The 15295-nt window shown below is 51.3% G+C and overlaps 1 protein-coding gene across 1 annotated transcript in view; it reads right to left on the reverse strand.

Annotated features, from left to right (window-relative positions):
- The window catches only part of SLC13A4 (solute carrier family 13 member 4), a 43118-nt gene that overhangs the window by 23076 nt on the left and 4747 nt on the right, over nt 1-15295 (reverse strand). Inside the window, exons 2-3 of the mRNA XM_041751280.1 lie at nt 13534-13662; nt 1321-1457 (exon numbers count right to left, since the gene is read on the reverse strand). Of these exons, the coding sequence (XP_041607214.1) occupies nt 1321-1457; nt 13534-13662 (266 nt within the window). The remainder of the gene's footprint in view (nt 1-1320; nt 1458-13533; nt 13663-15295) is intronic.

Consider the following 15295-nt stretch of genomic DNA (forward strand, 5'->3'; position numbering starts at 1 on the left):
TTTCAAGGTGTTTTGCTTTGCCTTTGAGGACATACAATGTGTCGGAGCAGACATGATTCTCACATCCATAAGACAAGCCAACGTAAAGACTTATCCACATTTATGACTTGGGATGGGGTCGCTGGCCTCACGCAATGTGGGGACAGCGCATCTATCGTGTGGATTATGTTAGGCAGGCCCACGTCCTGGTGATGTTTCTGTTTAGGTTGACGGCGACCTGAGCTTGCCTGACCTGGCCCCCCAGCAGCAGACAGAGAGCACCGCAGTGGGGGGGGGGGGGGTGTGGTGGAAACATGCCGGGGGATGGTTAAATGAGGAAGAGTGGGGATGCGATGGGGTAAGCATTCTTGAGTTGGACTCTGAGCTTGAGTACACAGAGGTTTCAAAGAGCTGCGGAGTCCCAACGCCATGTGTAGATGCCGCTGTGTGCCTAGTAGGTGGAGTGTGGGTGCACGTTTATTACTGAGCAAGGGGACAAGTTAACACCAGATTAAGCTGTAGTTAAGTGGGAGATAGGAATCTCCTTTGAGGCATGGACCTGTGTCCATCGAAGTGACTACTGTTGAAAACTGGTGCCGTATTATTTATTTATACTCTATTGGGCTCCCAAAGGAGTCAGGGCAGCTTATATAAAATGTCGCAAGGAAGCCGTAAACAGCAGGAGGTAAGACCTGTGTTCCAAAGGGAAGAGAGGAGTAGTGTTGTTCGATTGCAGTAGAGGTGAGGTTAACACAGAAGCGTCAATCCCGACTTGCCCACACGTTCCCCGAGGTTGGGAATGTCTCCGCTGGCGCTCCTGGCCCCCGACAGACAAGAGGCCAGGGCCCAGCGCGCAGCAGCGCATCTCCGACGCCAGATCAGAGGCCACATGTCTGGGCGGGGACAGCGAAAGCTCAGGGTGGAGGGGAGGACACCTCCACGGCTCCTTAAGCGACAGAGGAGAAGACACCCACTTCCTTGTCTGGCCCGGTCCCTGTTACACCCGCAAAGGTTGAGAAACAGTTCGTGGGCATCTGCCTCGTTTTACCCAACGAGGTAGGTTGTGACCTACCCCGGGTTTTGTGACTTGCTGCCGCGAAGTCTAGGTTGCTCAGATAAGGTATTTAGAGTGTGATCATAAATGACACCAGAGTCACACACTCAAGTCTCAGATCGGGGGCCTCTGGCGGAGGGGACAGGCAGGAGCCCAGCAGCCCTGATGTCATTGCATCCCCGTTAGTAGGGAAACAACCGGGATGTCACCCTGTGGCCTGGGACCCTGGCCAGGTGGCCCCGGGGAGCTGCAGAGGCGCTGCGCGGGGCACCCCGGGGGCTACTCACATGCCCGGCTTGGCTCCGGCCATCAGGACCATGCGCAGAGCGATGCGCTTGTGCAGGTTCCACTTCTCCACGGCCGCCGCCACGCAGATGACGCCCACCAGCAGCAGCGTGGTGTTCTTGAAGTACTCAGCGGCCACCTGCGGGGACACGGCGGCTCAGCCCTCCCGCCGGCCGGGGCGCAGCCCAGCCCAACACAGCCCATCCTCTCTCTCTCTCAAGATCTCATCTACTTATTCCTGAGACACACGCAAAGAGGCAGAGCCACAGGCAGAGGGAGAAGCAGGCTCCCTGCAGGGAGTGCGGCGCAGGACTCGAACCCAGGACCCCAGGGTCATGACCTGAGCCGAGTAGACGCTCCACCGCGCAGCCCCCCGGGCGTCCCCACAATTCATTCTCAACCAGATGCTGGTGAGCAAGAAGCAGGGAGGTGAGGTTGGTAACAGCGTGTTTGAGATCGTGCATGTATACGATGTACACACGCGCTCGCAGGTGCCGTTCTAAGGACTTCACAGAGATCATTTCATTTAACCTGCCCAGGGACCCAACAGGGTGGGTCTTCGTCAGGCTTAAAAAATATTTGAGTGCTCTGTATTTAATTATGATATCATTTCAATGAATAAGCATGTAATTTTATCTTAATCCTTAAACATTTTTTTATTTATGATAGTCACAGAGAGAGAGAGAGAGGCAGAGACACAGGCAGAGGGAGAAGCAGGCTCCATGCAGGGAGCTCGACGTGGGATTCGATCCTGGGTCTCCAGGATCGTGCCCTGGGCCAAGGGCAGGCGCCAAACCGCTGCGCCACCCAGGCGTCCCCCCACTAAAAATTTAAAGCGTAAAATAACTCTGGGTTCATCCCCAAATCTCATTTTTTCCTTTGGCTTTTTAGAAAGTTATGTTCATTTTTTTTATTAGAAAATTAATACATGCTCATTATGGAAAACTTCATAGAAAAGTTTAAAGGTGAAACTACCCTTAATCCTACCACTGTCCTTACTTTGGTATATTTCTACTTTATGTCTACATAGGCACATAATCAGATTTATACAGTATGTAGTTTTATATTCTGCTCCTCCCACCTTAACATCAGACCCTGATCATTTTCTTATTTGACTTCACTGTTTTGGAAAAATTCATGTTAATAGAGACATAACATACCACAGAATTTGGCCCATTTTCCTTTCATTGAATGTTTAGGCTGATTCCTTTTTTTAAGACTACAAATGGAACAAAGAATCTGTTTAAATCATCAACTTTATATAAATGTGATTATTTCCTTGAGGGTATCTTTGTAGCTTGCTTTAAATCCTTAAAAACTCTTAAAAATTTAAATAACTGCAAATAACTGACTGGGTGGCTCAGTCAGTTAGGTGTCTGCCTTCGGCCCAGGTCATGATCTCAGGGTCCTGGGATCGAGTTCCGCACATCAGGCTCCCTGCTCAGTGGGGAGTCAGCTTCTCCCTCTGCCTCTGATGCTCCCTGCCCCTGCTTATGCCCACGTGCTCTCTCTCTCTCCAATAAATAAAATCTTAAAAATAAATAAATAACTCCAAATAATTCCAAAGTTGCAGAGTTCCAAAGTGATAACAGTATAAGGAATGCCCATACACTGTCTATATTTTTTTTCCCCTGAACTGTTTGAGGGTAAGTCACGTATGTTTTAGCTTTTTCCCGAAAACACTTCAGTGACTGTTTCCTACGAACAAGAATTTTCTCTTCCACAACCAAGCACCAGTAATTAACTCCTTCCTGCCCCTTAACGACAAGGAAGTTAAAGCTGGGGTTGTTTAGATGCTTCTGTGTTTGAGGTCTGCAGATCAACCCTGCATTGATTTCTCCACTTGGAACATTCTCTTCTCTGTTTTATTTTTATTTTTTTTAAATATTTTATTTATTTATTCATGAGAGACACACACAGAGAGAGGCAGAGACAAGGCAGAGGGAGAAGCAGGCTCCACGAAAGGAACCAGATGCGGGACTCGATCCCGGGGCTCCAGGATCACACCCTGGGCCAGAGGCGGCACTAAACCGCTGAGCCACCAGGGCTGCCCTCTTCTCTGTTTTATAATCAGATTTCAAATCCCAGTTGAGGCCTTCCTCGTGAAAGAAGAAAACTCCTATGACTCTGGCCTCTGACTCTAGAACATTCCCTGTGGGCACCATAATTCCACCCCTCACAGAGCAGCCAGGGCGACGCTTGACTATGTTGCTTCATGCTTACACTGTTTTTTGTTTTGTTTTGTTTTGTTTTTTTTTTATGTGTACCTCTCTCGTCTCTCTCAACTTAATTTTAGGCTGCCAACAGGCCAAGGGCCATGCTTCTTTGAGTATCTCTTAACCTCTAGGAGTCCAAGATGCAAAAGTAGATGCTCAATAAATATTTCTCACACCCTGGAGTTGTTCCCAACGAGGGAACCATGACAGAAACGGGCAGGAAAAGATACAGAGGCGTTGAACTTCTAATGTAGAGACCCTCTGTAAAGGGGGAAAACAAGAACATTTCTCATTGCAGGAAAGCTGAAAATTGGAGGAAACGTAAATATAGTAAACTATGTGGTGTTGGAAATAAGCAAAAGCGACATAATCCTACTGGTAAACGTTGATTATTGAATTCACAGAAACCATGTGTACCTTTACCAGGAGGAGAAGCGGGGGGTGTAAGAGGACAAAATCCTCGTCTGCTGTCCTCACAAGTCAACTGAGAGTGTCTACAAGTGATAACCCAAGAATTAATATAAGAATATCAAGTAAGAGGGGAGCCCGGCTGGCTCAGCAGGTAGAGCACGCCACTCTGGATCTCTGGGTTGTGAGTCCCAGCCCCGCATGGGTATAGAGATTATTAAAAATAAAATCTTAAAAAAAAATAAAAGAAAGAAAACCTATATGGTGTTTAATTCCAGAAGAATCAGTTAACGAAGAAGAAAATTAGTGGCCCTGGGTGGGGGTGGGGGGGCTCGGTGGGGGTGCAGAGGGCGAGGGGTGGGGAAGGCAGCTGCTGGTTTTGCCTTGTGGTTCCGTATTATTTGATTTTTTAAACCCTGCTGACCCTTTGGCAGCCTAGAAGCCACGACAAAGCAGCACGCTCCGTTTCTCCCTCCCGTCCCCTTCGTGTCCCATGGAGAGGTCCTTGTGTTTCCTGGATGAGCTCTATGTAGGACAAGAAGGGTCACCTGCCCTCCCCGTGACCATTTCCTGGAAGAGCCCTCTGCTTCTGCTTAATCTAGTTCTTGTCCCCCAGCCCAGTCGTCAGCTGGCACTGTCACTGGTGCTTCCTGCGGGCAGGGAAGACTCCCTGGCTCTGCGGGCTGGTGACTCTAGGGCACAGTCTCCTCTGGGAGCGGCCGGGAGGCCTCTGGGCTGCGGGAGCATCAGGGAAGATGGTGCCCTGGTGGGAGGGGGGGCACCGCGGGGATGCCTCAGGGCATCCGAGACCTGTCTTACTGCACCCGAACTTTCCTGGAAGTCTGGGGTGGGCAGCTCTGGGGCGGACTCGGTGTTTTCTTTTCCTCTATCTACTGAGGAAGGAAACCTATGGAAGACATGAGTAGAGGGACTGGTCCCTCTACTGGCCCCATGACTCCCATGACTCCAGGCCCCTGCAAAGCCTTTTTTTTTTTTTTTTAATGAGAGATACACTGGGTATTATACTGTATGTTGGCAAATCGAACTCCAGTAAAAATATACACATATAAAAAAAGAGAGAGACGCAGAGAGAAGCAGAGACACAGGCAGAGGGAGAAATAGGCTCCCTTTGGGGAGCCCGATGCGGGACTCGATCCCAGGACCCTGAGATCATGACCTGAGCCAAAGGCAGATGCTCAACCGCTGAGCCACCCAAGGGCCCCCCACCCCAACTGCAAAAAGCCTTTACAAAGTCTCGGGGTTACTTTCCCAGGGGACTGCCTGGCAACATTTTCATTTTCTGCCTCTTTGGCATGTAGCAGAATAGAATGCGGGTGGTGGTGGCATTTGAGGAGCCCAGAGCCTACAGGACTGTGGGGCCACGTTCTTGGGATTCCTCTCAAGGGGAAGGAGAAAGGAACCCACCTGCAGGGTGCCTTCTCTGTGCCAGGAGTTTTGCATCTCACATTCACTTTCTCGTTGGAGCGCTCCAACAGTCTAGGAGTCAGGGAATGTTAGCACCTCACCTTGCAGGTGAGGAAGGACCCAGAGGGGTTCAGGAAGTCCTCAAGGTCTGAGGGTGCGGGGTGGGGCATCTGAATCTGAAGCTGCTGTACCACACGTCCTCAGGGTGGGCCCCTGGGAAACCATGCAGCTAGTGCAGCTCTGGCAGGGGCGGGGGGCGGGGGGCAGGTCTTCTAGGTCTCCCTGACACGCATCTGTCTCCATTCATGGTCACAGTCCTGACACTGGTCCTGCAGAGGCGGGCCTGGGCCACTGTAAGCCCGAGGCCCGGCTTCCCAGGAGTACTGGCTCTGGGCTGTTTTCACACTTGGTGTCTGGTGGGCCTAGGTCTATTGGGGTGTCCTCCCTGCCCCCTGGGAAGCCGTGCCAGGGGCTTGGGCCAGCCAGCCTGGGTGGAGGTTGTGATTGGGAAGCAGCACAGCCAAGCGGGGCAGAGCAAGGCCTCCAGAGTCAGCCAGGACTCAGCTGTGTGACCCCAGGCAAGCTATTCAACCTCTCTGGGCTTCATTTATACATCTAAAATTTAAGGAAGAAGAAGAAAAAAAGATTATGTGAGTTCCCACCTTTTGTAAAGCTGTTGTTGGAGAGCAAGCGACGGAGGCAAATCAGCTAGCAGGGCCCGCCAGCTTGGCAGCCGGGACTGTGGGCAGCTCCTCCTGTCACTGCGCTCTGCACGAAGGCTGACCTGCTCTGAGGCCTTGCGTACCCAGAGCCGTCCTGGCACAAGGCCGCCTGCCACTTTTATAAAGTAAAATTCTATCCAGTGGCGGTGCTTGTTAGCTATCCAGCCCACTGTTGTTGTTGTTGTTTTACAAGAAAACCTCGATTATTCAGAACCTCCCAGGGAACACCAGGCTACCAGGATTCTTGAGGCTTATTTTCATTCATTGTTTTCTAAAATGCGTTGCTTGCTCCTGCTTGTTGGGGGCCCTCCTTTCCCCACTCCCTCGTTTCTCAGACTAATATTCTCTGAGTTAGGAACCCAGGCAACGACACTTGTTGGAATTACTGGCAAGGAGAAGTAGGGTCCCCACAGGAGGGCTCCTCCCCTGGGGAGAGTCCTCGCTTTCTGCCCTGTTGGTGGTGGTGGTTTTGTGGTGGCTTTTCTGCTCTGCAGCTTTTCTCCATTGCCAGACCCCTGAGCCTAGAGAGCGGAGGGGTTCCTGGACTGTGTTCAAGGAGGCTGCTTGGAAAGGGGGGGCCCAGAAGGGCAATCGCATGGGTCCTGGGCCTAGGACTAGCTGGGAGTGAAGGGTCGTTGCTTCTCTGCAGGTGGGCTGGAGGCTCTTGGCAAGCTAGGCAGGCGGGGGTCTTACAATGGTGCCTGGCATACAGGAAGTGCTCAATAAGTGTCCATGTTATTAAATAAGTTTAAAAAAAAAACAAAAAGCTTCACGATGAGATTGAGAGTGATGCCAGGTAGATCAGCATGACCCAAGGAGGGAATAAGAGAAAGAAATGAAATAAGGAGGAGCAAGGCGGACCTAAAAACCAGAGGTTCCTCCAAGGTTTCTTGGCCAAGTGTGAGCACACGGGAAGAACGTAGTGCTCCAGGCTGGATAGAGAGGCCTGAGGACAGAAGGGTTCGCAGTTAGTGAACTGCAGGCGACCTCCGTTAGTTGATGAGCTTTTAAGACATTACTTTCTCTGAAGGTGGAATTATTTATTGATCTCTAGATTCGTTAGGTTTTAAATATTTAAAACAGGTTGTGGCTCTCTTCCTAGGCGCTGGAAGCAGGCTCAGCTCGGTGCTCTTCTCAGGAGGAGTGTGAGTCGGCCTCCCTGGGGCCATCCCGGTGGAGGAGGCCCCTGGACCAACCGGTCCTGCCTGCCGCCACACGCTCACCAGAACGGAAAAGCCTCACAGCCCCCTGGGAGGTTGCTATTTCTACGTCCTCATTTTTCAGACGAGTAAATTTTTCTCAGTTTGCAGAGATTATACAACTTGCTCAAAACTAGTTAGTGACAAAACTGGATCCAAACTCAGTTCTACCCTACTCCCAGCTTGGGTCCTGACCCTTTCCACGCTGCCAGTTTACTGGCTCATGGTGGCAGCAGCCAGAGACCCCATGATGTGTGGTGGATCGGGCGGTGTCCTGCTGCGGACATCTGGCGGCCCTGGGTGGGTGCCCCAGAAAGGTAGGCAGTCAGCACTCTGCAGGTCAGCTGTGGGAGCCCCTACCAGTGGTGGGAATGTGGTGGCCCCTCAGGACACCAGTGGGCACCTCTGGCCATTTTGGACATTTTGAGGTGGTTTTGGACATCTGAACAATTTTGCAGTGAGGTCCTCTAGACCCCAGGAGGGGAGACCTGTATTGGATCCCCCTCAGCCCGAAGCTAAGCCCCCAGCCAGAACTGGAGCTCACACTACTTCATTCCAGCTGGCGCCCCAGCAAGGCAGCCAAATCCAGTGTGGCTGACTCTAGGCCTTTCCCTGGGGAGAGGAATGCTGTTCCTGCTAGATGAATCTGTGCAGGCTCCAACACCCTCCTAATCACCTAACTGCACTCCCCAAGGCCAGAGGTTTGTGAACCACCCTCACTGCCTCAGAAATTTCAGGAGGCCTGTGGGGAGGGCCCAGGCAGTGGGGGCACTGTGCTTCCATGCCCAGTTTGCGTAGGACTTCCTCTTGCATCTGTTTTATGTATCGAGTCTCCTAAGATGTGGTTTAAAGAAAAGGTTTTGTTGCTACAAAAGCATTCTTTGCCAACTGTACCCTAGAGAGGTCTAAAGCAGAGAGACTCAGATGAGTGCTGACCTGGCCCAGAAGTCGACTTAGCTCCTGGGGATGCTGACCCATAAAGCAACCCCTGTTTCTTCTCTGGGACCTTACGAACTGCCCCCAGTGGAGGAAACTAAAGCAGGGGGCTGGGCTCTGAGTCCAGAGGCAAAGGGGCTGGCTCCTATGCAGGGAGAAGCTCTTACCCCAGAAATGTTAACTTGGCCTCAAAAGGCTGCCACATCTGTAGGTTCCTCCCTCAAAAGGCTGTGAAGCTCGGCTCTGGGCTGCATCTGGGTGGGTTCAGGCAGGTGGCCATGTCCTGCTGCTCAGCCTACCTCCCCACAGGCCTGTACGCAGGGGGGTCAGCCTCTGTGGGGAGCAGAGGCCAGAAAGGCAGAGGGGTGAGTGGTATACAAAAGGCTCCCAGGTTTAAAGAAACAGAGAAAGTCAGGGTCTAGGTGATGGTCAGGAATCTGGCAGGTCAGAAAGATCAGTACCAACAGGGAAGCAGATTCATGACATCGAGCTCCAGTGTCCTGCGGCTGCAGAGGCCGTTTTGTTACCCCAGCTGGAGCTGTCTTGCTGTCTTTCCTGCCCTAGCAGGGGCTAGAATGTGAAGGAGACTTGCCAGGGGCCTGCAGTGCAGGGTCATGGAGACAGCAGAGAGGGAGTGTGTGCGTGTGAGTGTGTGTTGGGAAGGGGAGACATAGAAGCAGGTGTCATCTCTGCTGGAAGTGGTTCCTGACTTTGGACACCCCAGAGACTATTCCCAAGCCCTATCCTTCAAACCATGCCTCTTACTGCCCCGGACAGCACTCTCGCTCCGGCCCTCCTAGAAACAGTAAATCTGAGCTAACTTCATGGACACCGGTACTGTCCCTGGCTCGGCAGCACCTTAGAAGGGCATAGAGGGCTTCTGAGGCAGATATAATGATAGCAATGAGCGTCATGCTGGAGACCAAATAAAGAACAAACCTAACATCCAGGCCTGAGCTCTGGATACCAGTGGAAGGAAAGTAGTGGCAGGATGCTAACAAGAAGATCATAGAATCTCAAAGTCAAGGGGCCCCTTGAATCCATCCCCTCTCTCAAGGCACAAAATCTACCTCTAATGTCCCTGACACGGTCACCTGGCTTGAATTCCCAGGGACAGGAATACCCAGACCCCCCATGGCAGCCCCTTCTAGCACGGCAGCCCATTCCAGCATCTTCCCTCACATGGAGAGGGTCTCTCTTATGGCGCTTGGACTCTGGTTCTGGTTTGACCCTCTGAGCCTCATATGTTGCGCTGCAGAAGCCAGAAATCACGTCCCTCTGAGTTTTCCCTTCATTCCCCATGTGACTCACATTCTTGATTTTTGACATCTTGGCCACCCACCACTGCATGAGCTCCTTACCTAGAGTTTGAGGCTCTGGACACATACATTTATTAACTCAGTAGACTTCGGTACATATTGGCCAGTGGTTAAGGGCACAAGTTCTGGAATCACACACTCCTGGGTTCAAGTCCAAGCTCCACCCCTTAGTAAGTTCCTTAACCTCTCTGGACTTGAATTTCTGAACTCCTCTGTAAAGATAGAATAACTACTTTCCAGAGGATTAAGTGATGAAGAGCATGTAGAGGACCTCCCAGGGTGCCTGGCATATGGTAAATGCTCCAGATTTTGGCAGCCACATTGGGCTGATGGATGATTCATACTAGAATCCGTACTCAACTAAAAGCCAAGGGTCTTGGTCACACAAACTGTTAACATTCATCCCTATTAAACTTCATTTTGTCAGTTCCAGGCCATTGTCTCATCCTGTCAGCATTGATTCCGTCATCAGACATTAGTTGGTCCATCCAGCTTGGAGTCATCTGCAGATCTGATAACGTGCCATTTTATATTTTCATTTGGGCTCTCTCTCTAGTCCACTGCCAATATGTTACTCAAGATTCTTTAGGTTCAGCTGTTCAGCCAGCACTCGAGTTGCTCAGCTGCGCTATCATCCAGCCTACACTGGCTCCTTTGATTGAGAATTTTTTTTCCCTCTGGAAATTTTGAAGGCTCCAAAGAAAAAGTTAATTTGTATTCAACGACTTCTGTTTAAAAAGGCTAGGGAAATTATAAAGCCTTCTAGAAAGGCGTCGATCAAAACGCAATCAACGCAAAGTTTGGATGCTTGGTGGGGTAAGTTTCATTTATCTAGAACCTTCCCTCTAGGGGAATTGTGTGAATCCTCTGCAGTGGCAGAAAACGAGGCATTACCACATGGGTCTTCTGTGTTTTCCCATTTGGTTTGTGCCTTCTCTCTTTTGGAATTGAAGCTTCTCAAGGTCAGGAGGCATTTCTATCATTTTGTATCTCTTTGCAGCAAGACACAGAGAAGGAAGTCTAAGCTCTGCATGCAACAAACTCTTAACACCTGCTGACCGTCGTGTCATCGCCACACCACAAACATTAACCATTTGTACGCATACGTCCAAGCTGGCAGTGGGCGACTCCAGAGCATCAGCTGTGCGACTCCAGAGGGCAGAGATTGTGTGTTTTATTTTTGTCACCCTCAGGGTACCTGGAACATCCCACATGGCACATGGTAGAGACAGAACTCAGAAGATGCTCTTCCGAATGCCCAATGCGTTAACGTGAGGGACAAAAGCCATGGTCCCAGAGTCACGCTGATCCTACACACAGGCCTTCCTTCAGGGAAAGCAGACTCTTGCCACACCATCAGGAAACACTGCAACAAGAACCCTTCGCTGAGGCCGGGCACTGCATCCAGGCCACAGAGCCTACAGCCCCGGGTGCTGGGAATCTTTGTGGGGAGAGGACATGGACATAGAAAGTTTCTATCAGGGATATCTGATGCACCATCTAAGGGATGAAGATGTCAAGTAGGCTCCACCAGAAGGGAGCAGCACTTCCAGCTGAGGTCTTTGGAGAAGCATCACTGTAAAGGGTCATCGTGCAGGATTTTAAAGGTGGAGGGAATCAGAGAGAACTTTGAGTCAAGGCAAGGGCTAGGCAGGCCCAAGGTGGGTCTGCGGAGTGACAAGCAGGTGATGAGTCTGCAAAGGGGGCTCCTGATTCCTCCAGCTTGCCTCTTTGCCGGGGAGCCACGGCACATGCTGGTAGAGGGCTGTGGCTGCTGCTGGTGGAACAGGTGTTTGGTCTAGGTCTCCATCTGCAAAGCTGAGTGGCTCCCAAAAGGTCATAAGCCACGTCCTCTACTTAGTGGCATCTGCCTTCTACAAAGCCAGCTAAACAGACCATGTTTGGCTGAAGCTGCTTCCTGCAGCCCCACCGTTGAATATCATCGCCAGCCACCCGCTACTTTACCGGGCGGACAGGGTAGGGTTTTTCACCTCAAATGGCAAGACTTGCCCTCTGGCTCCTCCAGTGCTCTCCACCTCCAGCCCCAGCAATGACAATGCCTAATCCTTCCCTGGACAGTCTTCCTTCTCTCCTCACAGAGTCAGGTTATCCTCCCAAACCACTGACCCAGTAGACTCCTTATGGGGCTGGCCTTCCTGGCCCGGCAGAGGGGCGGGCCCTTGGATGGCCGGTTGCCTGGCAACAGCTCTACTGTTGGGCCGCCCTTCCCGAGGATTCCTGCCCGCAGGCAGCCCTTGGAGAGCGGAGGGACAGCATCTCCTTCGAGGCTAAGTCATGCTATCAGCTCTGGGGCTGCCCAGAGTGAAATACAAAGATAGGAATCTATTAATTAATAGCTAGCTCACTTTAAATGTTAGTGAAGATTTAGTTCTTTCTGTAAGTCCCTTTTTTCTCTGCCCTCTATTCTCACGACTCACGGCGTTTGGTTTCTCACTTTTAAAGAGAAATGTGGAAAATAAGTTTAAATGCTTTTCCTAAGAAAGGTCGTGTTTACAGCTGGTTGTTCTTTTAGGCAGGCACACGGACCAGGCTTCCTACTCTTTTTTTCCACAAAGGAAGGGGATACATTGGAATTGGACTGCCTGGTGATTCAGGTAACAGGTCAGCGTTTACGTGGGTCCCCAGGATATTGGTGGTGTACCCATGTCCAGGAATAAAAGTACTGCTGATGGTTTGGGGGTTCCCATCCTAAGGGTACCACAGCTACTCATTGCCACCAGCCCTCCAACCGCCAAACAAAACAAAGAATACAGAATAAAACAACAACAACAACAAAAACCCAATGAAAACCAAAAAGCCAAATATCCCAAACACAAACCAACAAACCAGCTGGCCGGTTGAGTCCATCTGATAAAATAGCAAGCACGAATATAGACTTTGAAATCTAATAGGTGTGAGTTTGAATCCAGTTCTGCTACTTCCTACCTTGTGATTTGGAGTGAGTTTCTCTCTGAACTTCTTTCCTCATCTGTAGAACAGAAATACTAACACCCACCTTGTAGAGACCTCAAGGGTGTCACGTCACTGACATGGGACTTCCAGGGTCGTGCCTGGTCCCTAGGGGGCTTACAAACACTAGTGCCCTTTTGTCTTTCTTCTGTGTCTCTGTCCCTGGTTTCTGTCACTCAATCTTTACCAGAAACTCTAGGCAAAGTCCAAGTGCTGCAACAAGAGTCTAAACTGAAGCAGGTGTTAATAAATGGGGAGGATCTTCCGTCTTGTTTCTGGGTTCTGCTTGTGTTTTTCTTCTTTCCCATTGGTGGTAGGTGTGTTTGCCCTGAAATCCGACCACAGCCTGGGCTTGCTATTGACAATTGCTGTTTGAGCTTCTAAGAATGTGTGTGTGCACGCGCACGCGCGAAAGTGACAGAGAGGGCAAGAGGGCAAAGATGGCAGGTTCCAGGTAGGCAGCAGTCAAGGAAAGAATATGCCGTAATCTTGAGTTTGGGAGGAAGGAATAGAATTTTCTTTTAGGGGAAGTGGGTGAAAACATTGTCAGGACTCAGGAAAACATGGTAAGCCTCTCCGTCAACAAGCATTTATTGAGCACCTACTTACTGTATACGGGCTCAGGTTTATAGTAAGATTCCAAAGACCTGGGAAACCCGATTCCTGCCTCAGATTCCTGCCTTGTAGTTTAAGTGGACCTATAAATGGCTGAGAAAGGTCAACAGCCATTGCCTGTATGTGCCAATCACACCGTTCCTAGAGGGTTTCAGACTGAAGGAGAGACTGGCTGTGATCAGTCAAATAAGCTTCCTGAAAGAGGCAGTTTGAGGGAGATGAGGGTCATGGGAGAGGAACTCAGGGTCTGGAACAGCAGGTGCAAAGGCTTAGTGCTAAGAGGATGTTCCAGAGGGTGAAGAGAGCCCCCTCCTCAAGTGCTTGGTGACTCTCCCTTCAGCTCAAGCCCTCTTTCACTGGCCCAGCAGTGACCCGAGCGGGGGCCTGGGCCACACGTGGTCTCACCTCGCTGGATCGGAGGACTCCGAAGAACGGGTAGAGGAAGGCGGGCACCAGGGCTGCTGCTCCGAGAGGCACCGCCTCAGACACCCAGTACACGGCGGTCACGATCAGCACGTAAGCGCAGGCAGCCTCCTGGAAGGGGAGGAAGGTGGGCCGTTAGCTACAGGGCAGCCACTGCCACTGAGACCCCGCGCGAGACCCAGGGTGGAGGCAGCAGGCCCCCACACTCGAATGTGGGCACCAAGGCACGGCCAGCCCCGGGAGGTGCAAGGCTGGCCTTGGCAGGGGAATGTGGTGGCTACTTGGAGGGGCCTATCCTTGGGTGTGCGAAGTGATGGCTGCTCCTCGCGTGGGCCGTGCCCGGCGTGTGGTCTGCAGCCGGGCCTCGCCACCAGACTTAGGATAGCGCCGCTCTGCTGGCGCTTGAAACTGCGCAGGATGGGACTGAAATCAGCTCAGGGTCCAGACTCCAGATCATGGTCTCCAAAGATGGAATTCCCAGCTTCAACATGCAGCAGAATGTTTTGGTGTCGAGTTGATTGGCCACTAGTTGTTCTTGGGGTGGTTGGAAGCTGGGATTAGTTCATGCAACTGATTCACAGGTGAGGTTGGCCCATTGGGGGCTGGGTCGTTCCACCTGTGGGAGGCTGTCCTGTGCAAGAAGATGTTTAGCAGCATCCCCGGCCTCTACCCACTAGATGTCAGTAGCACCTCCCAATTGTGACCATCACGAATGTCTTTAGGCATTGCTAAATGTTCCCTGGGTAGGGGAGAATTTGTCCCTGGTTGAGAACCCGTGCCCTTATCGGCAGCATCTGGTTCTCACTGCTCTGGGACTCCATTTCACTGGCCTGATGCACATGAAAACATCCTTTTTTTTTTTTTTTAATATTTTATTTACTTAATCATGAAAGACAGAGAGAGAGAGAGAGAGAGAGAGAGAGAGAGAGAGAGAGGCAGAGACACAGGCAGAGGAAGAAGCAGGTCCCGGGATCAGGACCTGAGCCAAAGGCATACACTCGACCACTGAGCCAGCCACCCAGGCACCTAGACGCGCCCTTCTGATAAAGGGAGTAAAGAGTGCTGTCCACCTGCAAGGAAAGGCCTGGAGATTTACCAGAGTTCCCCCCAACACCCTCACTGTGCTGGCTGTGCAACCTTGGTGTGTACACAGTGAAAAAGCACAACCCTGTTATCAACAGCCAGCCCTCCCTAACCTCAGTCCCTAGCAATGCTGGTTGCTGGGAGTCATGCTGATTAACGGTGCTGAGAAAGGTCACTGGCTTGCTGTCAGTGGGGGTCACTGTCCAAGGGCCTTCACAGCGGACTTGGAGAGCCACCGTATAGAAGGCCTGAGCTGGCTATGGGTGCCTCAATTTATACATCGTTCTAAGCCATCTGGGCTCAGGTCTGACCTGCCCCGAGGCTGGCTGGTGATCAAGGAACCTGACCAATCTTGTTCTGTTTATCTCTCCCTTGGGTTCAGAACAAGCGTCCTCAAACTCTCGCAGGAAAGTTACAAAAGGTCGCCAGGACCAGTGAGGGGCGTCAGGAGTGATTAACCCAGCTTGGCTGGATGGGCCCTTGCTCCCTCCTGATATGCATGGATCACCGCCTTGGGGTTTGAGAAATGGGAATGGGGCCCAACAGTTGTTGACTGTAGCTCCCACTGAGATTTCCTCTGGGGCCCAAAGATGAGAAAGAAGTTAAAACTTTTGGAGGTTGCTGATAAGATAACAGAGTCAGTCAGGGGTGGGGGATGGGG

The sequence above is a fragment of the Vulpes lagopus genome, chromosome 4 (genome assembly GCF_018345385.1).
Source record: "Vulpes lagopus strain Blue_001 chromosome 4, ASM1834538v1, whole genome shotgun sequence".
Classification (NCBI taxonomy): Eukaryota; Metazoa; Chordata; class Mammalia; order Carnivora; family Canidae; genus Vulpes; species Vulpes lagopus.